This window comes from Narcine bancroftii, chromosome 1 (genome assembly GCF_036971445.1).
Source record: "Narcine bancroftii isolate sNarBan1 chromosome 1, sNarBan1.hap1, whole genome shotgun sequence".
In the NCBI taxonomy this organism is placed as follows: Eukaryota; Metazoa; Chordata; class Chondrichthyes; order Torpediniformes; family Narcinidae; genus Narcine; species Narcine bancroftii.
The window spans coordinates 32,911,747-32,937,052 of NC_091469.1; the positions used below are offsets into that span (position 1 = coordinate 32,911,747).

A 25,306-nucleotide genomic window follows, 5' to 3' on the forward strand; every position below is an offset into this window, starting at 1 on the left:
CCAAATAATATCACTCATGAAACATATTATCCGAGTTAAAAAATAATGATTATATGAATTATATACTACCACATGCAAGTTGCAAGGTCATTATGACCTCGTGGTCTAAACTGATAGTATAAAATTAGAGCAGGGTTAAAAATGCTACTTTAGCCTTGATATTATATTACAACCTTCAAGTTGTTTTAGAAGGTGTCCAAATTATTCAAGCTAATCCAACAAGTTCTGCAACCAAAGAATCATTCCTCATTCATTAAATGATAGTACCTTATACATATACATCTTTTCCCACAGTTGTATAAATGCTGAAATTAATTAATGCTACACACAGGGTGATTACAAGTTTCAGAATTTTAATCAAAGATTTTGCTCTCTGTTTCAGTACAGGTACACAATCCTTTATCTGGAACCCTTGGGGGACAGTGTTCCAAATTTTGGATTTTTCCCACATTTCGGAAAGCCAGATTTAAGCCCACCCGAATTATGTTGTCGTATCCACCCCCACCCGCTTCCAGTTGCACTGCCACCTTCCCCCCCACCCGACTCGCACTGCCGATCTCTCGCCCTCACCCACCTGACTCGCGCTGCCAGTCTCTCACCCTCGCCCGCCTGACTCGCGCTGCCAGTCTCTCGCCCTCACCCGCCTGACTCACGCTGCCAGTCTCTCACCCTCGCCCGCCTCGCGCTGCCAGTCTCTCGCCCTCACCCGCCTGACTCACGCTGCCAGTCTCTCACCCTCGCCCGCCTCGCGCTGCCAGTCTCTCGCCCTCGCCCGCCCGACTCGCGCTGCCAGTCTCTCGCCCTCGCCCGCCCGACTTGCGGTGCCTTCTCTCTCCCCACTTGCCGGATTTTAGAACTCTGGATAAAGGATTGTGCACCTGCAATTGCTTATTGTGTGCTCCCACATAAGGTGCACATTGAATTACTGAAGCACTGTCTTGTAAAATGGTTGGCTTCACTGGTGTTGATCACTATTTGTGAAATGTTTGATTCAAGCAGAATTTCCTAATTTTCCCCTCAGCAGATAGCTCAAGATAGAAGTTTATAGGTTTGAATTCCACTCCAAAACCTTGAAACTGTAACCTGAACAGAGGGGATGAGACCATGTGACCTGTGACAAATAGCTGGATTGAACTTGTTCTGCTTTTTATGAATTGGATATACCGGAGCAGAAGCACAACATTAATTACTGTACGAGAAATGTACATGGGCAGTTTTTTTTTTTTACAATTGCCCACATGAGCAGATGTTAATACTCGACCCTGCTATATTGGTGGTATAGAATGAACATGGGAATTTACAGCAGATAAAGCTATTAGTCAGTGCATGCAGTCTTATAAACGGTTGTCAATACCCAAGATTGGGCGTTGTTGTTAAGATTATTACTTTGAACTTCTGACATCTTTTTACCTTTCCAAAATTTACATCAGCATCCAGGATCTTATCCACCGTGGAACGATTGAACAACATGTTTTCGTACAAAAATTCAGACAGGGTCTCATTGTCGATTAAGAAATCCTGGAGCCTGAGGTCTGCACACAAAATAAGGCACAGTCAGTGATCAAATAAATCAGAGCAGGATTTGATCCTACAATCAAAATAGGTCCCTGTTATACCAAAGAGAAAAATATAATAAATCCCAAGGAAAACTTGCATCTCCCAATTGAAAGCAAACAGTTTCCATTTGAGTTGGTCCTATTTAAATATGGAGAGGAGGAGTAAAGAGAAACATTAAAGCAGGGGTGTCAAACTCAAATTCACGGAGGGCCAAAATTAAAAACTTGGACTAAGTCGAGGGCCGAACTAAATATTTATTGAAAATTTTCAACCACATCTGCATGTTTTCTCATCTTTCAACATATGCAATGTTAAACTTTAGGATATAACTTTAGGAGGATAATGTTACAGGTCAGGAGTAGGTAGCTCAAGTTCACCCTTTGCTTGACCTGAGGGAAATATATTTGGTCCCTGTGGAGATGTAGTCAGCATTCACAGGCTGTGTCCATTTTGGCCTGCATCAGGACTCAGCATTTCCTGTTCACTCCTCAGGCTCTAGGCCTCTATTCACCCTCGACCCACCATCCCTCTACCTGACCAGTCCTTTACCCAACCTCTACTCACCCCACTCCACTCGCTCTGCCTCTACCACCCCATCCTATACACGCCCCTCTACTGGCTCTCCCCTCAACCTGTTCCTCCCTCTACCCATCTCTCACCCTCTAATCACCCCTCCCCTACTCACCCTGCCCCTCCCCTTTTATCTTTTCCCTATCCACCCCTCCTTCTACTCATCCCTCCCTCTAACTGCCCCTCGCACCACCATAACTTCCCCTGCCCATTACTCCTCACCTACACCCTCTGCCCACCCCTGCTTACCCACCCACTCAGGCCCAGCGGGCTGTCGATCAGCCTTTGCAGAACAGCGGGGGCCGTGCGCAGCCTGCCATGTCCGTCGCGCCGACAGGAAATCACAGGTGCTCGCCCATCCGCCGCACCGCTCGACAGGTGGGAGAAGTGACTGGTTGTGCGGGGAGCCTTCCAACTGGCTTGCCAGCTGATGACATCGACAGACTTCTCGTGTTACAATTTTGTTTTCCCCGTTCTCAAAGTTTGCACGGTCAACTTGCAACACTCTTGCTCCCTCCGCGTCCCGTGGATCTGATGCCCGGGTGTTGTTAGGATTCCCAGCAGAAGGTTTGTGGAACTTTACCATTCTGGATTCCTTTTTGAGAATATTCTGGCCATCTTTTAAGGGGGGTGGTTTTAGGGGGGAGGGGATAGTTAGGGGGTGGGGAAGGATGTGCAATGAAGGGGGAGGATGGTGGGGGTGACATTACCAAAAAACAGCATCGGCTCTCGCTGCAGGGCGGGCCACCTCTAATACATTTTTGAAATGATCTTGCAGGCCAAATATAATTATATCATGGGCCAAATTTGGCCCGCGGGCCAGAGTTTGACATGTGTGCATTAAAGTAATAGAGGATAGCATAACAGAACAGACATTCTGCTGCAAAAACAGTGTCTTGGAATCTGTGTTGGCTATCCAGTGATGAACTTGACATCTTTGGTCTGGAGAAGGACTTGGAAGAGAAGGGGGGAGGGGTGGGGGGGAGGGAAGGATCAATCCAGGCATTAACAACAGAAGTAGGCCCAGGAAGGATGTTCTTATGAGGAATTATGAAGAATTTGGGGCAAAAGGGAAAAGCAGAACCACAAGGGTAATAATCTCTGGAATATTACTTGGGCAACATGGAAATTGGCAAAGGATAAATTGGATTAGAGAGACAAATGCGTGGCTCAAAGCATTGTGGGGTTAAAAATTAAGAGGGAGCTGTTACATTTGAATAGTCTTCACCTGTATTCGACTGAGACAAGTGACCTCACAAATTGCTTAAATGGAGTTACAAACAGGACTTTAAACTAAACAGGAGGCTGAGAGAGGTAGGAATGCTGCAAGAACAGGATGTTTAAAAGTCATGAGGAAATGAGAAAGCAGTAGCACAAAACAGTGAAGGGGAAATTGTGCAGCCAAGTGTGACAGGCTGGGGTAGAAAATGCAACACAATAGCTACACAAATTGAGAGCATAGTTACAACATACAAATATTATCTAATAGGTATTATGGAGGCACAGAGAAGTGTTTTAGAGTGACAGGACAGGGTGCTCAATATTCTGGGTTGAAACAATGTTTGAAATTAATATTTGTCATGTTATACCTAGTACTGTCAGAAGGGTTCTTCTGCAAGCAGTCTAACAGGTCACTTCTAACATTCATATAGCCATATAAAGTAGAAGGGCAAGAGCACAGTTACACAGAGCAGAATTACAATGTAAAAGATCAGTTCAGGCATAGCAAGGGCAGCATTATAGCAGTGGTGTGGTTCATATGGGAGCCTGATGAGTGCAGGGTTAAATGGTCTTCAAACCTGTTGGTGTGCAACTTCATACTCCTGAAGCTTACTACCGATGGGAAGAGGGTTGAGAGAGTGTGCCTGGGATGGGATGGGGCCCTTCAATAGGTGGCCGCCTTACTTAGGCAAAGGGAGATGTAGAGTCCATGCAAGGAAGGGAAGTTTGTGTTATGTTCTGAGCTGTATTCACTTGCTTCTCCAACAGAACAGTTCCCATACCACACTGTGATGTATCCAGCAATTATGCTTTAGTTATTGAGGGGCAGGGGGACTTCTAAGAAAGTAGAGATGTTGATACCTTCAATGTGGGCTTTTTTTTCCCCAGGACAGGTCTCTGAAAATATTTAGACCCAAGAATTTGAAGTCATCTACTCTTTCTAGTTTAGCTCCTTTGATGTAGATGGGGTGTGGCCTCTGCTCCCTCCCCTGATGTCTAGAAAAAGCTCTTTAATTTATTGACGTTAAGCAAGATCTTAGCACCAGGCATCTTTGCTTTTAATCTCCTTTCTATATTATGCCTTATCATTATTTGATACAAAGCCTACAACTATGGTATCATGAGTGAGTTTGAAGATGGAGTTGGAATGGCTTTTAGCTGTAGAATTTTGGGTGCAAGGGAGTTAGTTGAGGGAACCTAAGCAGGCTAATATTATTAATCAGGAAGGGTAACAAGAGTTGTAGGGGTATTAGCTGTGAAACAGAGGTAGAATCGGAGGTTGAAGTTGTGAATAACAAGAAAATGAAGGCACTGAATGGAGTAGTCTATATGCCCACAAAATGTGATATCTTGATTGGGCAGACATAAATCATAAGATGACAGGATGTAGGAAGAGAAGTACCTGTATGCCCATTGGTCCATTGGGTATTTTCCCATGACAGAGCAGACCCAATGCATTTTTAAAGGAAACTGCAGTTCATGGGACATTTCCAATTGATTGGACAAACCAAACTGACAAGGGTGTTACAGAAGAAGAAATTGCCTTTGATGGTCTTCTGTCAAGTGTATCAGATACCCAAGCATCCAGGGCATCGCAAAATTCACCACGCTCACACGCCATTTAAAAATTTACAGTAAACCACAGTGTAAAACCAAGGTAATATGTCCATTGGAATTCTCCACCCCAACAATGGTGGTGCTAGATCAGTTTCAATGCCCTCTGAGAGGATTATTTTTTTTAGGCACCTCAGTTTAAAATGATTGATCGTTTATTTTGCACCGACATCACCTTGTTCACAATTCTCCCACATGAAGACATCTCACTATCTACCCTAATAAAAACCTCTTGGAATCTTATATGCTTAATTAAGATCGTTCATTTATAGATCTTAACAAGTAAACTTAATGCTGGCCTATTGTTATCAGTCACTTAGACAAAGCTTTAGCTTTGGATTCTGATAGCTGATGAAAATAAACATTTGCTAACCTGCCTTTCCATTTTAGAAGCATAGTTACAGTTGTAATGCAGGAACCACATCAGCCAACAACTTCCCACAAGCTGATTTAAAGTCAGCATTTAATATTGACTAAAGTGTTCACAAAATCTCCCTTCCTGTTCTTCAAGATGATGTCACGCGATCTGATACAATCTCTGGAGAGAACAGGCAGAATCTAGGTTTAAATAAAGAGTTCGAACAATCTGAAATGCATTCCCAAGTTTTATCCAATGTATCAGAAGTCCTGACTAGTAAAGGCAAAGTCATGAAGTTCTGATAGAAGGCCAGAAGAGGATGGTGTATATTTGCTGAATACTTCCGTGGGGTTACTTTAGTTCACACTGTGACTGTGTTTAACATTTAGACTCAAACGGAATCTCATTAATATTCATAGTCTCAGATGAACCATGCGCATGAGGGATGCCAATGACTTGTACAGGCATGTGAACTGACCGATAGTAACCTCTCTGCTTCTATTTACTTCAAGAGCTTTTGCATACTTCAACAGAAACTCCACCAACTGTGGCAGAATTTGATCAGCCACTTCACAAGACACAGAAACAATGTTTGCAAATAATCCTCAACCTGGAGAGAATCGTACTAAGGAAGAGAAGATAGCATCTTTAATGCTGAAAACAATCCCAGGTAGCATGAGAAAAGAAACGTTGGCACTAAGAATTGATCAAGACAAGGTCCCAAGATACTTTAATTAACAGATGGGCTCAATGGAGAACCTCAAAGGCAAAGAGCAAAACATTAAGCGGAAGAGTTTTGAGGAGGGTATTTCCTCATCTGTGGGCTTGACAGGATGGACAGAAATGAGTAATGGAGTGAGGGAAAAGGAAATTTAATTTAAAAAAAAATATTTGCATCAGTGTTCATAAAGAGTTCATGGCAGTGCTGGTCTGAAGAATCTTTGTGGGAGAAGAAAGCCTGTTGCTTGAACATGACTGCCTCAGCCAGTAAGCACTTCCCTTGTGCTGCAGCTCGAAGCAGCTTTCTGGCAGCTGTCCCAGTCTTGACAACTCAGCTGATTGAAAGAGCAACACGCCTAGTTCGTTGAAGCTGAGCTGTGAGTGAACAAGAGAGGAGGTTACTGTCGGTCATTGCTCTCCAGCCTACATTTACTACGATCAGGTTACACGCAAGCTTTGTTCCCTGCCCAGGCAATGGAGCCAGTCCTGATAACCGAGCCATGTTAATTTGAAGCCAAATTACTTTGATGGAATAAAACAGTCCTTCATGATCTGACAAGCAGCAGCCCTGCAAGTTTTCTCCAACATCTCACCACTTGCAAAGCAGAGTCCTTGCAAATCCAGATGCACTGGTAATAGCAAGAAAACAGATCACAGACCATATATTTTGGCGTACAAGTCGAGTCTTGAAACCCTCGAAATTCACTCAAAATTGGGGGGGGGGGGGGGGGGCGGGTGGGTGTCGACTTCTACGCCAGATACAAAAATTATTCCTTAAATTCAGCTCAAAACAACCACTCATCAACGATTCAGTGTATGAGTCAACTCTTGAAAAACAAAAAACTACAACAAATTTTTATGCTACCAGTATATTAGAACAAATTTTTTATTAAAAAACATTTAGAATCCTTCAAAAATCACTATTATAGTCTGAGGCAAAGATCTGGTGAAAATGTATAACTTTATGATCAAGATCTTTTGGTAGTTTCTGAGCAATTTTTGTTTTTTGTTGTAATACCAGATTTTTCCTGTTCATGAAATGGTTGAACCATCCTACTGTAGTCTCAAAATCATTACTGCATTCTGGGTGTGACTTTGCAGACGACAGTGTGAATTTTCTTATTTTATTTCAAGTGATGATGTAGCAATCTTGTCTCTGTTCATGTACTCATTCTCCAATGTGATTTTCCAACTCTGGTCAATGAAGAAGTCCTCTTCTCATCTAACATTGCTTCTTTGGTATTTTTCTTAAATTATCTTCTTTCTTTCTCCAATCTCTTACCAACTTCTCATATCTCAAATTTTCCTGCAACAGCAGTTGCTGGATTTTTTGACCATTTCTAATAATTTTAATTTAAAACTTACTTCATACTTCTGTCATTTCATAATAACAAGCACCCTTAGGCAAAACCCAACTGCTCATCATTGTGATTTTTTTTTTTGGGGGGGGGGGGGTCAATTTATATGCCTGATATGATAAAACCATAAAATGAGGCTGAAAATGGGGTCCTGAATTACCTAAAGGTTGACGTATGCCAAAATATATGGTAAGTTTACAATCATGGTTTGCCTGTTGTGCTTTCAACACAGTGACATATCTCATCCTGCTTCTTACTATAAATGCTTGTCCATTATTTCTGGTCATGCCAACCTTCACTTTGCCCATAATTGGAATCCACCCAGGATTGTGATGGAGCTTTTATCTTTCCAAATTTCCATCTCCTCCTTCTGCTCTATGGTAACATTTCTTCTTATTGTTAGGCATCTCATCCTCAGGCTCGAGGATGATTTTTATCTTCTGCTTTGTTGATTCTGAGGTGGATGACAAGGCTTTTGAGGGACTTGTAACAGTGACACAGATGGAGCAGGATGTGCTTGATGGGGCAGGTGGGTGGGTAGTTGGGAGGTGGTACACTCCTTTTGTGGGTCTTGTGTGTGCTCCTGGGAGTTGACAGTTGAGATTCTTAATGCCAACCTGAATGCTTGTTATCTATTTTGAGATTTTCATGAATTACCTGTACTAAGCACTTTCTCAAAGGAGCCTGGAGTTGCTTCCTCTGTATTCCTGCAAATTCCTTGCCCTGAAGGATCTTGGAATAATGTCAATTTTGAGAATCTGGTGTTGTGTGTAAGCAACGTGCCCCATCCAATGTACTGATCAGGAATCATTAGACCTCAGAGAAGGGGCATTGGTCAGGGAGAGAACAGTGATATTGATTTGCTTTGGAAGCAGTGCATGTGTCTTTCCAATGCATTAAGGTGCCTGATTTATGTTGTCCATTCCATGGAACCATAGAGGGAAGGCAAGAGTCATTTCTGTCTAGTAATTCATGAGTGCACCTTTGGCTACAGATCCTTCATGGCCTTGCCCTAGACATTCCTTCAGCTCTGCAGCTGAACCCACTTCATCCCAGCTCCTTGCCTTTTGGGTCTATTTCTGTCATTATTCCCCACTCTCATTATCCAGGTCCAAGCCTTGGGAAAATCACAAATCAGGAGTTTCTGACTCCCGACTTTCCAATATACTCCCCCCGCCAGGCAAAAATTTTGCTTCGAGACCATTCAAAAGAGGTGGTCTGATCAACAGGCACTTAAAACACAATGTTTTGCATTCTGTTCCATTGAAGGAATGCTAATAGTTACATGTCACTAACACAGAAAAAAAAAACTATAATTGAAAGAGGACATTAGCAAAGACACAAAGCCATACAGCATTAAAACAAGCGTTTTGACGACCATGAAGCACTCATTTACCCTAATCTGATTCTATTCTCCACATGTTCCCATCAATTCCCCCCAGATTCTACCGTGCACTTGCACACTGAACATGATTTACAGTGTTCAATTAACCTATCTATCTGCATGTGTTTGGAATGTGGGAGGGCATCAGAACACTGGAAAGTTTTCACCAAGAGGAGGTCTAAATTTCACACAGCCAGCACTGGAAGTCAGGATTGAACACAGTTATGAGGCAGCAGATCTAACATCTACTATGAGCTGCACCCAATGGCAATCTGAAAAACCAATAGTACACTGTTTACAAATTACAATCCCTTGCATTTACGCTCAAACATTGGTTCCATTCCAGTTCGGTGAGATCAAGTGCGATTTATATTAACATTGGTATTTATGTGCTTCAGAATGTATTTGTAATTGCTGCTCTATACAACCAATATTCCATAAATTATCAAGTGAACAAGCAGCTGGTTTAAGTTTACTTTGTAGCTTGAAATAACCTAGTATTATGAGCTCTTTAATTTTTACTAAAATTGAAGGATCACCCACTCCATGAGTTCTAATAAAACCAGATAAGTGAGAATTCACTGTCTAAATGAGAATTTACCTTCCTTATTTTCAAGTCATTCAACCCAGACTTTAGCATTTATTAATTCATAAGTTTTACAGTCCATTGCCATTAATGAGAAGTTACATGGAGAAATTTTGAGTTTTGTGTGCCCGATGGAGATGTGGGGGGGCTGGTAGTCATGGTGGGGAGCTGGCTGATGGAGGACCTCAGTTTTCTTCAGGCTGACTTCCAGGCCAAACATTTTGGCAGTTTCCGCAAAGCAGGACGTCAAGCGCTGAAGAGCTGGCTCTGAATGGGCAACTAAAGCGGCATCATCTGCAAAGAGTAGTTCACGGACAAGTTTCTCTTGTGTCTTGGTGTGAGCTTGCAGGCGCCTCAGATTGAAGAGACTGCCATCCGTGCGGTACCGGATGTAAACAGCGTCTTCATTGTTGGGGTCTTTCATGGCTGCACCATTTCATCAGATGCAAGGATCGACAATGAGATAGACAACAGACTCGCCAAGGCAAATAGCGCCTTTGGAAGACTACACAAAAGAGTCTGGAAAAACAACCAACTGAAAAACCTCACAAAGATAAGCGTATACAGAGCCGTTGTCATACCCACACTCCTGTTCGGCTCCTAGAACGCTTCCACCAGCGTTGTCTCCGCTCCATCCTCAACATCCATTGGAGCGCTCACACCCCTAACGTCGAGGTACTCGAGATGGCAGAGGTCGACAGCATCGAGTCCACGCTGCTGAAGATCCAGCTGCGCTGGATGGGTCACGTCTCCAGAATGGAGGACCATCGCCTTCCCAAGATCGTATTATATGGCGAGCTCTCCACTGGCCACCGTGACAGAGATGCACCAAAGAAAAGGTACAAGGACTGCCTAAAGAAATCTCTTGGTGCCTGCCACATTGACCACCGCCAGTGGGCTGATAACGCCTCAAACCGTGCATCTTGGCGCCTCACAGTTTGGCGGGCAGCAGCCTCCTTTGAAGAAGACCGCAGAGCCCACCTCACTGACAAAAGGCAAAGGAGGAAAAACCCAACACCCAACCCCAACCAACCAATTTTCCCTTGCAACCGCTGCAATCGTGTCTGCCTGTCCCGCATCGGACTGGTCAGCCACAAACGAGCCTGCAGCTGACGTGGACTTTTTTACCCCCTCCATAAATCTTCGTCCGCGAAGCCAAGCCAAAGAAAAAACATGGAGAAATAGGCATCCAGCTCCTCTGCTGTTTGAAAAGGCCAGCAAGCAGTACAATGAGTAGAGTGGCCTCTGTACCTAGATCGTATGATTCACTTGAAACATCAGTAAAATATCCATCTTGACCACCAGAATCAACTGCTATCAAGGGCTCATTGCTCATTAAGCTTGTCTAAAGTGCTGTTGTCAGTGCCTTTCACAATCATCATGTGCCTCTCTGACCTTTGTACAGCAAATGTGATGCCGTTTCAGCGATAACGAAAAGGCCCAGTTTTAAAACAGAAGAACTACCGAAAGCAATTCTTTCTATCCTAAAATGGAGCTCATCGAATCATACAAGATAGAAACAGACCATTCAGCCCATCAAATCCACATCAGCTATCAACAAATCATTTACACTAATCTCATTTAATTTTCTCTGCCTCCCCCAAGTTCTACCACTCATTGACAGAGCAGCGACAATTTTATAGTGGCAATCAACCTACCAACTTGCACATCTTTAAGAGATAGGGGGAGAACTGAAACAGCCAGAGGAAACTCATATGGTCACAGAGAGAAGGTGAAAATTCCACCTGGACAGCATCAGGATTGAACCTAGATCACTGAACTGCACCATTGAGTCACTCACTCACTGAGCCTCAGGTGGTGCAAATCCAAAAGTGGTAACTTCTCAAAAAAAATGCCAGTGGACTACTTTTCTTTCACTTAAAGCAGAACTACACCAACAGTTGCATGTTCTCAACATGCTTGCAAATCAAATTCCACTTCCCAATTTTTGTATCAACCTCAACTGTGTTCCATATTCATGTGTTACCACAAAACCCCAGAGTAGCCGTTTCTTTCCAATTTTGACTTCATACACATCATCTACCTATTTTATACATTTATTGTCTCTTCTATTTCAAGTAATTTTGCCATTATAGTTTTTCCAAGTACCTGTTTAGCTACAAAAAGTAAGAATTTTGGTGCATATGTACATTGTACAATGCATTTAACAACAAACTCATGATCATATTCTACAATTTTCTGATCTTAAAATGCAAGATTACAGGAAAGAGCATGCACCCAAAAATATACGTCCTGCAGCAGAAACAAAATTGCTGAACTCCTGCCACAAGGATGAGTTCTGTACATTGAACACCAATTATATCAGTCCATCTTACACTGCAAGGAACTATAATTAAATCTAGAAGATGAACACATTCAAAAACTTGTTATAGGCAAATGAATTATAACCTTGTAAAATTAACAACACAGGAGGTCATTCAGCTTCTCAATTCTGTGTACATCAAGAACAGAGAAGTCGTACCGTGGATCTCCACCACCTAAAATGACAGAAGGAGAAGACGACGAAATGAACAGACCCAGTGTGTAAAAGTAGATGACACAAATTTCTTGTTGATTTTCATTGTGTGATGACATTGTTTAATGGGTTTAATATATTATATATGTTGAACGTTGAGTGGGTGGGGAGGGAGGGTGAAGGAGGGAGGGAAGGGAGGGGGAAAAGGGGAGAAAATGACTGTGTATATTTAAGAGGGAAATGTTTGTGTGTATTTTGGTCAGTATGGTTCATAGTGTTAAAAATATTTTTTTTTTTTTTTTTTTTTTAAAAAAGAGCTGCCCAACTAAATCCCACCTTCCAGCTCTAGGCCCATTGCCCTCCAGATGACAGGTATTCAAATACACATCCAGGCACTGTTTAAACATGATGAGGGTTTCCACTTCCATCACTCTTACAAACATCAGGTTCTGTATACCCCATCACCCACTGGATAAAACAAAGTGATTTCCTCTCTAATTGTTCCATGAGTTACTTTAAGTCCAGGGCCCCTTGCTTTCAGCCAATCTGGGAAGTTCTCAAGATTAGGTCTTAGTCCAGATCTTCCAAAATTACTGGCTTCTTCCACAAATGTGGGTTCCCCTCCACCACTATCAATTCAGCCCTCACCTACATCTCCTCCATTTCCCACTCATCTGCCCTGGCCCCCTTCTGCTCCCAGATGCAAAGAACATAGAATTCCCTTCATCCTCATCTACCACCCCACCATCCTCCCCATCCAAACACATCATCTGCTGGAATTTCCAGCACTTACTACAGGATCTCACCCCCAAACACATTTTTACCTCTCCTTCCCTCTCGGCCTTCCACAGGGACCAGTCCCTCCGTGATTCCCTCGAGCACTCATAACTCCCACCAATTGCACCCTGTCACCTTCTCCTGTGCCCGTAGGAGGTGCAACAATTGTGCCCACACCTCCTCCCTCATCACAGTAGAGTCCCAAACAGGCCTGTCATGTGAAGCAACCCTTCTCTTGTACATCCCAGGACTTATTTACTGTATCCCATTCTCCCTTTGTGGCCTTCTCTACATTGGAGAGACCAGTCATAGATTGGTGATCGCTTCGCTCAGCACCTCCTCTCTACAACTACAGCAGCCTCCCAATGGCCAACCATTTAAATTCTGAGTTAGACTCCCATGCTCACATTTGACTTATTCCATTTGCTCTAACTCCTAATTTTATGCTTCAGTATTAGAAATTTCCTCAGTTTTCTCTGTTCCAGGAAAACAATCCTATCTTATCCAATTTTTGCTTCTTGCTACAATTATACAGAGTCTCTATATCCCTATAAACCTTCACTGCACCTTCTCCAGTGTAACCACATCTTTCTATTATTAAAGTCAGTTATGTATTTTTACCTTTGCTACATAAAGGACACAGTTTGACCTGTTGAGCTTCTCCAGAAGCTTCTGTTTTTACTTCAACCACGATGTCCATAGAATTTTGTGATTTACTTCTTTCTATTATTTGGTGAATGAGAACGGTTTGCAGTACCCAAGATGTGGCCTAACTAGTGTTGCTCACAATTCCAGCTTATTCTCCCCGGTTTTCTTTTATATAAAGCAGGGAGCCAAAACTAAAACAGTTAACACACTAATTACTTGCACAAACATGCTTCCCACAACATTCCTTCTATCTATTTAACCCCATTCACTAAAATGAAAGCAAGAAGTGCATTCATATCTCCCAAATCAATCCAACAAAGATTGCTACAAAGCACACTGGGTAAAATGTATGGAGCAGTTTCTTTGTTCAGAATGCAATTCAGGAATTTTGTGCTTTCTGTGACTTTTTCTTTAAACTATTTTCAAAATTTAGGAGGAACATGAGGGGAAATTTCTTCACACAGAAGGTGGTGGGAGCATGGAACAAGCTGTCAATTGAAGTGGTGAAATCAGGCTCAATTTTAACATTTAAGATGAATTTGGACAGGTACATGGATGGGAGAGGTATGGAGCGTTAAGGACTGGGAGAAGGTCAGTGGGACTAGGCAAAAAAAAATGGCTCAGCATAGACTAGAAGGGCCAAAGGGGCCTGTTTCTTTGGTGTATGGGTTCTATGATTCTAAGGATGCTTCTATAGGCATAAATGGCTTATTGCAGAGTCCCCAGTTACACAAATCTGCACTAATCCAACTTTATTTTCCCAACATTCCTTGCAACATCCCCATATTCTACAGCTCACCTATACTCAAGGTATAATCTTCCTTGGACAGGTCATCTACCAACCTGAAATCTTTGGGATGTGGGAGAAAACCAGATCACCCAGAGGAAACATGGGTAAACATAATATAGATAGCAGTAAATGTGAAAATAGAACTCCTCTCACTGCAGCTGTGAGGTGGCAGTTTGCCCAGTTGTGCCACTGTGCCCCGAATCACCTTGAAGAAAGGGAATGCAAAAAACTGACTGTTGCAGTGAGCATCATCTACAGAGTGTATAGACCAGTCCACCAAGAGTTCTCAACAGCATCTATGATTACCGTGAGAGATACAGAAAATGCATGGGAATACTTTCCAGGCTACCTCCAAGACACCACAATTGCTTAGAAATACACTATCCTGGGTCATACAGAACCTGAGTACTCTCATTACCTTCATCACACATACTTCACTTTGTTAAGGACTATAGGGAATAGGCAACAGCAAACTTCAGGTGAATTAGGAATGTAGGAATGGTAACACCACCAAAATATTTTCAATCATCAAATTTTCTCCAAATTACAAATGAAAAGATTTAATTCAAAGAGCTTACAAGCAAGTGCGACTTCAGCTATGACTTAATTTATTGATTATTTGTTGAGTGTGCCAACATTGGATGTGGGGAGTGGGTTTGATTTACAGCAACAGTGGAAAGATGAAGCGCATTTGTGCATTAAGGGAATGCTATTTCAGAGGGTCATAAAGGCTATCCATCAGTCTGGAAAAAACCCAGACACTTACAACTAGTCTAGACTGTGTCTTGAACTCAACAATACCACTGGGGTTTCTCCTTAGAATATGTTCAAGGAATATAAATGTGCATGCAAAAATAAGCAAGATCATGGAGAGAGCTTTATCCACTCCCAGTAAAATAAAATCAAGTGAGAATTGAAATTCAATCCTACAACCAAAGCTACTGGCAAAATATCAGGAGCCCTGCTAATAAAAATAGAGTTTGATATTCGGTTTGAAAACAGGACCCTAGTTATAGAAGGCACAGGCAATGAGGATCCAGTACTTCATAGGCTAAAATGACTCCTGTGCTGGTACAGCCACACTTGTAATGTAGAAAGCACAGCTGACAATTTGTGCATAGCAGGTTTCTGCAAAAATAAAATAGGATGTTAATGACCAGGTAATGGGACTAAGGCTCCATTGCCCTGGGATTTCTGGCCACTTGTCCTTATTTTGGTCCAGTCCTGCCCCAAATACCATTTAGAATTGTAACTACTACAGTACATCTTGCTGTGAAGGGTGAGTAGTAAAGAGATCAAAAAAAATGTGCAATTTCATATCTGGCCACATCTAAAATGTTAAAATACAGAACCTTTTAAATACCTATACACAATGGAGAGGAAGAAACCACAAACCATCTAAGAACATTTGATCCCTTTGAGTAAAGTAACAGGGAGATCTTTTTCCAGAAAGGAGATGTTGGGTCTACATGGTGGGGTTGGAGGGAATCCTGGTGTAAACTACAACTTTCCTTATGGGGTTCAGAGGAACACTCATGCTCCAGGGCCTCTTTGCCCTTCCCACCAGTGTTGTCAGCCTGAAAGGGTGGATAGCCATCATGCTTTCCAAGCTCCTGTTAAGCAATTGTTTCACCATGTGCATCATGCAACATTCAATATGGATGTAAAATAATTGTCAATTGAAATACTCTCAAAAAGTAGCAATTCCCAATAACTTTGTCCTTCATTTGTTTAGTAATAAGAGCACAGATGTCAATATTTCATCATATCTAGTTCGCACCAATATTTGTGCTAAATCTATGTTAATTTCAATTTATTAAGGGCAATTTTGTTGTGATCAACAAACTAACCAACACACTCAACTTTTTAATGTTTGAGGAAACCCACATGGTCACAGAGAGTCCATTCAAACTCTATCCAAGTGATACTGGGTGCAGCTCAATTTTGCCCGATGTCTCACCGTACTGAACCAAATCCCCTCCACTAAATCACACATTTGCAATGCTAAATGGTGGGGGGGGGGGGGGGGGGGGGGGGGGGGGGGGCGAAAGAGTTAAATTTTTCTCGTTATGTTTTCACAATGCAGTGTTATTCTTGGCTCAGATGTAAACTGCGCCCTGGGATGTTTACTGTCCAGCAAGAACAAACAAGATAACAGTTCTCACCACACAGCACTTTATTGGAGATTTACTCCTCAGATCTGGATTGGAACAAACGTACTTTGGAATGAATTTGATTGAACACATGAAGCTTGTACTTTGGATGACACTGACAATTACAAAACAGAAGCAGCTGCATGTCTACAGGGATCACACCACTTTGTACTTCCCTCTTCTTCAAAAAATGTAAAAGGTTTATGGACAAGGTCAGTGGAGTCAAGCAAATAAGGCTTCAGTCATCTCGTTTTGAGATCATGTGGGTTCTTTGTCTGGTCTTTCAGGATAAACAGCTTCAACTTTTCCTGCTGGCCAGAAACTGATGAGGAAAATGTTTCATCCTCTCAAATGAGCATTTATTCTCCACTTGCTCTAATTGCAAGTGAAAGACACAGTGACTCAGCTTGCAGAACTGTGCCTCAGCTCCAGTGACCCATGTTTAATCCTGAATTCTGATGCTTTTTAGGATGTGCTGGTTCTCTTCCTGACCCAGTGCACTTCTTCCTCCCACATTACAAAAAGGCATGCAGATTAGGACATTACTTGGTGGTCACTTTACGTTGCCCTGATGCACAGATGAGTGGGAGAATTGTTGAGAATGCGGGCAGAACAAGTTGCAGGAAAAAAAAAGTGGGCAATCAGATTGCTCTGTAAATTGGCATAGATTCAATGGGTAGATATAGCCTTCTTCCACATCATGAGGAAATATGGACAGGGAATTTAGGCACCATCACATCCTGCATGAAAGTTTAAGTTTTATAAAGTCAGTGTTGCATCTCATTCCAACAGTTCCCCAATGGCCAAGTGGAAAGGCCCAGTTAAAATAAAACTAAACCTGCAAAGTTTTCTGTCTAGAGACATTTGTTTAAAAAAAACATGAGTGAGATTTCACAACACTAGTGTATGTTGACTTAATTCCATTCCTTTTTCTCCATGCTCACCACTAAACAAAGAAAACATCAGGTACATGTGCACGATTTACAGCTTCAAACAAGAGCCAACCAGTCTTGGCCAATCTGTAACAATCATAAACTATATATTTCTAGACATCCATGTATACAAGTAAGGAATCAGAGATTTCTCACTAAATGCCAGGGAATTCTCCCTCTTATGCTAGCAATCACTTTACCATCAATTAACATTACCTATAGAGCGGATAAGGCTATTACCACATTGTTGTTTATGGGACTTGCTATGTCTAAATTGGCTGTCTTGAATCCTACATTACAACTGTGAGGACACTTAAAAGGTACTTCACTGGTTTTGGAAAGACACTAAGTCTAAGAGAACTCGAGAGTTATACAGCACAACAAATCCCCAGCAAGAATCCATTTATATTATTCCTGCACAAAATCTATCTATATTTTATTCTCCCACGTTCCCACAAAATCTGAGATTTTACCACTTTCCGATAGACAATTTACAGTGATCAACCAACTTACCAATCTCCACATGATTAGAATGTGGTAGGGAACCAGAACATGGAGGAAACCCACACAGTCAGAGGTAGAAAATGCAAACATCTCAAAGGAAGGACGTCAGGATTGAAACCAAGGTGCTGGAACTGGAGGCAAGAGCTCTACCAGCTGTGCCTCTCTCCCAGCCATGCACGCCTTTGTATAATAGAATGATGCATCATTGGTAAGGATTCAACTATTCTTTGATTCAAGTGTTTAAATCGCTGATTAAAAAAAAAGGGCAGTGCTGCTGCTGGAGTTGCTGTAAGGGCAGTGCTGAAGAACTAAAATGAGGTCTGTGACTGAAATTCCAGGCAGCACAAGCATGTTTAGCGCCATCCGAGAATGGGTAATAAATATTTGCCATCAAAATTAATCTGTCCAGAGGAGTGTATATGGAGGAAGATGAATGATGGTGGTAGAGAGGGAAGAACTTTCAGAAACTATGAGTATCACTACTTGGCAAGATACCCAGTCTTCCATCTGTGTTCAAATAGATACAAGGGCATCGCCTGCAACATTAATCAAGGTGGTTTTCTCTTCACATATGCTGCCTGACCTGTTGAGTATTTCCAGCATTTCCTTTTTTCTTGTAATTATCCAATGCCTTTCAGGAATTCAACATTTCCCATGGCCATCGATTCAGTTATTGTAAATTGGAGGCACTGTGCAACATTGGAAATGGAGAATACAGCAGCTATAGAATGGCCAGATAATCTGTCTTAGTAATGTTATTTGAAGGATAAATATTGGTCAGAGTAATGGAAAGAACTCCTCCACTCTTACAGAAAAATGCCTTGGAATCTTTAATACCCAGCTGGAAAATAGATTGGATATTATTTTAACAATTCCTTTGAAAGATGCCATGTCCAACTGTTAAACAAGAAAATAGGAAGTAAATGTAACTAATGTTTCGGCCCTGTGCTCTTCGTCAGGAATCGGGGGGAAAAAAAGCAGATATCTAACTAAAAAGGTGGAGGTAGGAGGAGAAGAGGAAGGAGCACAGGATAAGAGGTGCATGCAAGTGAGTGGGTAAAAGAGAAGAAGTCAAGAAGTGAGAGGGAAGGAGGGCAAAGAAGGGTAGCTCTCGAAATCTAACAGTGAAAGCCATCCTCGATAGCAGACTGGATAGACGGGCAGGAACTGGAGCTTAAATTCCTGGAGTAGATGAGTACTCTGCTTTCTATTCCAGTAGGTAATCAAGCAGGAAAGAGAGCCCTCCAAAATGAAATTCAGCAAATTAAATTTTGGGAGGTGAAAAATAACATTAGTCAATTCTATCAGGGAATTTCTTAGCATCAAACCAAGCATTGTGTGAATGATTTGTTATGTAATAATGGTCTAACAACCCTCAGGACACTCAGAGCTCCTCAAATCTGAACACATCCAAATCCCAGATGTCCATCTCTCCAGCATTTCCTTTCATCTTTCGGTTTTCAAAGCTCAACCTTTCTGCATCTCTACCTCTCTCACTTGCGATAATTGCTTATAACCACTCTGGCCAAAATCATCACTTGGCTCAAGTTCCCTGCAGATAGATGATAAACTTTGGAATAATAGGCCTTTAGGCCAACATGTTGGTTTGTTTTACTACTTCATCAAAGCCATTGTATGTTGTTGATAAATCCAGGTAAAGACAAACAGAGTAGACGGACTACAGATCAGAGAGTAATTATTGAGAAAAGTACCCAGAGTCGAGTTGCTGAATCTTTTTAGAGCTTCTAACAGCATGTGGAAAGCTCCCATGTTACCATCCCTTTGGCTGTACAGTATTATCTTCTTGGCATCGAGAAACAGGCGGGAAAGTCTGAAAAGAACGGGAAAGAGGCAATAAAACAGCTTCATATAGGAAAAAAAATCACGTTGGAACTATATATGTGCCAATGAAAGCCATTACAAAACACCTCTTCTAACAATGGTGCAGACAAATTATCAGCCTGCCTTTTGAACTCCATGGATGTTATTCACAGACTTACAAAGCAGGTTGGATCCAACATTTCAAAACCATTACAATTTTGAGTGCTGGATATTGATTGCAGGATGAAAATTGCCAAATCTATCACCCCGAGCCTCTCCCATCTTCTTTCCCCCTTTATATATGTAATTTCACCTTTTTAAATCTTGGTCTCAATAATGGGATCTAACTCAAGGTGTTGATTGACCATTTCCATCCATGCTAAAAACATGTCACTTTGCTTTGGATAATCCACTTCAGGGTCCCACAAGACCACTGATGGCCTCACTGGAATTCATACAAGGACATGCCATTATAAAACTTGTACACAATTGTGTTTATCTTGTTGCAAACTATAATCACCAAGTGAGCTTTCAAATTATCCGATTGCAAGAATGAATGAGATTCCAATTTTTTTTTTTTTTGCATACGAAACAATAATAATAATAATGCTTTATAATGAAATAGAAATGCTGCCAAATACCCTAGATGCACTTAATGTGTGGAACTAATTCACAGTTGATAATGTGACCTATCATTATTAGTAACCCTATCTTTGACTCACATCGATTTGTCAAAATTTCCAATAACTCCAGAGGATTCACCAGGTGTCGGATAGCGAAAGCAGGGGTTGTTTGCATTACAGATAATGCCTTGTATCCATGGCAGAGTCCCAGCAGAAGGCATTGCCTTGTTCGGGAAGTGGCCTAGGCATAAGAGAGGAAAGAAATTGTGGTTATGAGTTTATTTTGTCTGTTTCTGCACATTCATGCAAATCAGTTTACTGTGCTTTTTTAGGAGATGACTTTTCTTTACCCTAAATTTCATGCTGTCCAGTCAGTGTATCCAATCTTCCAAATGAATAGATTGTAGGTTTTAATATTACTTTCTCTGACCATAAGCAACTGGTTCTTTCTTTACTGCTGGTCATCCATCTGTGATTTTATCTCATCTGTTCTCACTCTTTTTAAACAAAATGGCTGAACTGATGGGCATGTCCAACAGCCCTGTTATTAGCAACAGAGAACATTGACAAAGATTTATACCAACCCTCCATCTGACCCAAAAAAGATTTGGCCTTATCATGGATACTCCCCTTGTCCTTTCTATTCATCCCTTTTACCTTCAGGACATCTCCCAGAAACAGAACCTCAAATCCAATTGTGAAAAAGGCATGCCATTACTTGCTAAGTCATCTAAGGAGATTTGGCATGTCATTGAATACTGTATAGAACTTCTACAGGTGCACTATAAAAAAAAATTCTGGTTGTTGCATGGCTTGGCTTGGAAACTCAAGTCCCCAGGAATGTAGAAGGATGCAGAAACCTAGCCAAGTCCATTATGTGCAATTGAACATGTCTATACAAGACGCTGCCTCAAGAAGGCAGCCAATATCATAAAGGATCCCCAATTCACTGAACAAATTTTCTTCTCATGGCTATTTTCAAGCAGAAGTCTGGCACCTCTAAGTTCAAGAATAGCTTTTCCCCCCCCCATCCATCAAACTCTTGAACCTCCTTGTCCTCCCCTAACCCTAATCATAAACTAATTTGGGACCACCAAAAGATCTATCTGCATTTCTGATATTTCTTTTTTTTTTTGCTTGCACTAACTACTCATCTTTTCATATTTATTATCCCTTTTTCTATCTTGGCAAATTTAATATATATTTTGAAGTTGGTATATGTATTTGGCTGCAAATAGTAAAAATTTTGGTTCATCTGTACATTTTACTTAAGTATATGATAAATTATCATCTTATCTCACATCCCACTTTCATTACAAATTAAAATTATTCTTTCTCTTTCCCAGTTTTGACAGAGGTTCTCAGATCAGAAATGTTAGCACTCCACTCTGACTATATGTGCACATAAATAATAAACAAAATACTGGCTTTGGTACATAAGCAACCCCCAATCAAAAAAAAAGAAATCAATTTAGGATTAATTTAGGATGGGATAATGACACTTAGATGGCATTAGAGATGACCACAGAACTTCTCATTCTTAATCATGGTCCAAATCTTTGGCTCATGAGGCAAAAAAAAAAAAATTGTTTCATCAGTATCACAGAGGCAGAGACTTCTGGGACCAGGGGACATAATTTAATGATCACTTGGTGTTGTATATCTATAAAGGAAAGAACTCCCATGGATAACATTGCCACCAATAGAAACTCATCAAATCCTCTACGACAGTAATATTTATTCCTCACCCCATCACAATCCAATTGCCCACTGGACTTGGTCAATCCAGAATGTACTGACTGCTGGTGACATGGCTGTGCCACCAGTTTAAAAAAAAAACAGAAGAGAGAAAAGTATGTGTTATTGTTATTATATCACAAGAAGAGGTAGTAGTGGTAAAAATACCAATATGTGTTTTGGATTGTATTACCATAGTGAGAGGTATGGTTGGAGAGGAAAAGATACAGTATATTCTTTTGAGCAGGAATGTCATATTCAGACTAGTCTGCTTGAATCACACTTGTTCCCCAGAGATAGCCCTTAATAATCCAGCTTCAGACATTGACGAAAGTATAACATACCACATAACATGCAATGTCAAATGAGTGCTCGTCAGAGGAAGTGATGGATTTATATGGCAATTCTTAGATTACTTTCATAAAATTTCCAAGGGCTTTTCAATGAATTAGGTTTCCTGTCACTGTAATAAATGGAATAGGCCAAACAGATTCCACACAATAAGGTTACTCAGAAGGTAATAGGATTCTGACTAGGTAATAAGATCGAGTGATATTATTTGAAGTGATAAATTGTCCCAAGACACAAGGAAAGCCCTCTGTTTTTTAAATGTACTTTTGGATCAATCTGAGAAAGCACCCCATGATCTGTTAGCTCCTTCAGATGCATGTAATCATCATTATGCTTCACTGGATTCATATTAATACACAATTGAGTGCCAATATTTCCTAATCATGGTTTAGAGGTACAAAAGTCCTACAAGTCAACCTGTCCATGCCCGAGAGTTCATCGCAATCTGATTAAAAGTTCACTGAAACTGGTCAAGAAAAGGACTGATACAGCAGATCAAAGATCACAGACTGGATGACGGTAATATCACAAGTCTTTTCGCACAAACTCTGTGCAAGCATTCTCATAATTGTAGACACTACAGTGATAACTATATCCAATGCAAGATTGCATCTGGCCTCAGTTTATGATTAAAATGGTATTTTTGTCCTCCCTTTTCAGAATAAGATTTTTGCAGTTAAGTGTGCAACGAGTTATTGAGTTTTTCAGGTGAAATCAATCAAAACCACATTTTCAACCTAATTCCACCTGTCACCAAGTGTCAGGACATGCACAGATTGACATGAGAACTGCCCAAATAACACCATTAGCTTGTCAGGAGGTGGGAAAGTAATCAAGCATTTAATCATATTTTTCAAGACCAAACAACTCCAGAAATAAGAAACTGGTGTTCAAAAATCCTTCATACCTGAGTGCATGTTGGATATAAGTGAACATTGAGGTGATTAGCACTTACATTCATGTTGCTCATAAGGAGGATAGGAGAGTCGTACGGAGATCAGAATGAAGAACAGAAAAAGTGGCCACGCTATCTCAATCAGCAGCTGAAACTGAAAAATACAGAAAAAAAAACACAATGCAAAAATGTGGTACAAGCTTAAATGGAAAGATTCACATTACGAGCATGTATACATCACTTAGGATTGCTCACTGGAGAATTGACTTCATTACCATCACCCGCTAACTCAATGAGCATTTTTTCTCCCCCTCAGAATTTAGTCATCTTCTGATGAGAACAACTTGAAGGAAGTTCCATCAGAGACGACAGGTAACAAACATCATTATGAGCCAAAGAAAGTCATTGTGAATGAGCTCCAGGTTTTCTCGATCCAATAAAGAGGAGACCTTCAGCAGAGGCCATTGTCTAATAATAGCAGAGATCTCAGCTGGCAGAAATGCACCTTGTATTCGGTCTCAGCAGTTTCCAACCAGACAATTCTGTTAACCCATTCTCCCTACCCTTCTGACTCCCTTCCACTTCCCACCCCCTTCCTTTCCTATCAGAGAGCAACCTTTCTCAACCCTATGCCTTTATCACTTCTCATCTTATTTCTCTTTACCCTCTCACCTATCCACCTATTACCTTTTCACCAGTGCGCTTCACCCTTCTCTCCCTTCTTCACTCCCCCCACCATCCCTCAACTTTTTATTCAAGTGTCTGCCTGACTTTTGGCACTACTGAAGAAGGCCTCAGGCCTGAAACATCAACGACCTTTTGCTTCCTGTGGATGCTGTGTAACCTGCTGAACTATAGTTCACTGCACTAGACAACATCATCTGCAGATTTTCTTGTTTATCTAACCGCAACTTCCCAAATACTGACTGGGGCACTTGTGGTGCACTGGGCTTTCACAGGATGGAATTTGCTAAGTGTTTTCAAAAAAGCTTCATCAATCAAGTCATTGACGGCTTTGCTTGAGAGGGAACAACACTGGACCTCCTCTTCAAGAATGAGATAGAGCATGTGATTGAATTAACAGGGAGCACTTTAGGAACCAGTAATGCAAACTCCATTGGTTTTACCATTGTTATGGGGAAAAATGGGATTGACCCACAAATTAAAGTCCTAAATTAGGGCAAGACTGATTTTGGAGCAATTAGCCAGTAACGTGGGGACAGCCGGAAAGTGGGGTGCATTTAAAGGTGAATTAGAAAGTGCTCAAATGCAGCAGGTGTTTGTTAGGGTGATGGACAAAGCTGGTATGTTTAAGGAACCCTGGCCGACGAGAGATTTTGAGAGTCCAGTCAGGATCAGGGTCAGATCTAAGATGTCCAGATCAAAAAAATTCCCTGAGGAATCCAATAAGTGTACATGCAATTTTGGAGGACAAAAAGAGGACACGCACGAGATGGAGCCAGAAAATAGGACAAAGAAGAATCTCAAGAGATGCTTCATGCATAATGAGAGTAAAAGGGTGGTTAAGGAGAGAATCGGTTACATTAAAAGGTCAACAGTGTTTACTTTGTGTGGAGCCACAGGAGATGGGTGCAATTTTGAATGAGTTCTTCTCCAGTTTTTACTGCAGAGATCATGGGAAATGAGGAATCTAAGGAAATAAGTGGCAAGATTCAGAGCCATATTAGATCTACCAGGGAGGAAGTCTTGCAGCATTTTTAAAGTGGACGAATCACACATCTCCTCACTTATCAGGATGGTGCAACAGCAACTGAACTTACTGAAAAGTGAGGCGGGCAAGTGTTGCTGCAGAGCATTGGATTGAAGGTCAAAATACAGGAACACAAGGGCAGCAGAGAGGATCATTGGAGTCTCTCTCCACTATCTCTCCCCCCCACCATTGACGATCCACAGGGTTTGAAGGGAGCATGTAAAATCATTGAGGACCCCTAGCACGCTGCACACAGCATTTGTCAACTACTCCCATTGGGAAAGAGATACAGGAGTATCAGAGACAGAACCACTAGGCTGAGAAACAGCTTCTTCCTATGGACAGTGAGACTGCTGAACAACTGAATGAAATGCATATACTAATCCTCTCTGAGACTACTATTTATTAAACAATATACATTCATTTTTATAAAAATCTCTCTGAACTGCATATGTATTGTTCATCTGTCTGTGTGTTATGTCTGGTTGTGTGTTTACATGTTTTTGTACTGAGGACTGGA

At 41.3% G+C, this 25,306-nt stretch overlaps 1 protein-coding gene across 2 annotated transcripts in view; it reads right to left on the reverse strand.

The window, feature by feature from the left end:
- LOC138757003 (phospholipid-transporting ATPase ABCA1-like) overlaps window positions 1-25,306 on the reverse strand; it is a 154,152-nt gene that overhangs the window by 92,440 nt on the left and 36,406 nt on the right. For both annotated transcript variants that reach the window (XM_069923574.1, XM_069923563.1), the window contains exons 3-6: window positions 23,136-23,229; window positions 20,192-20,333; window positions 19,361-19,479; window positions 1,411-1,532 (exon numbers count right to left, since the gene is read on the reverse strand). In XM_069923574.1, coding sequence (XP_069779675.1) covers window positions 1,411-1,532; window positions 19,361-19,479; window positions 20,192-20,333; window positions 23,136-23,229 — 477 coding nt within the window. The remainder of the gene's footprint in view (window positions 1-1,410; window positions 1,533-19,360; window positions 19,480-20,191; window positions 20,334-23,135; window positions 23,230-25,306) is intronic.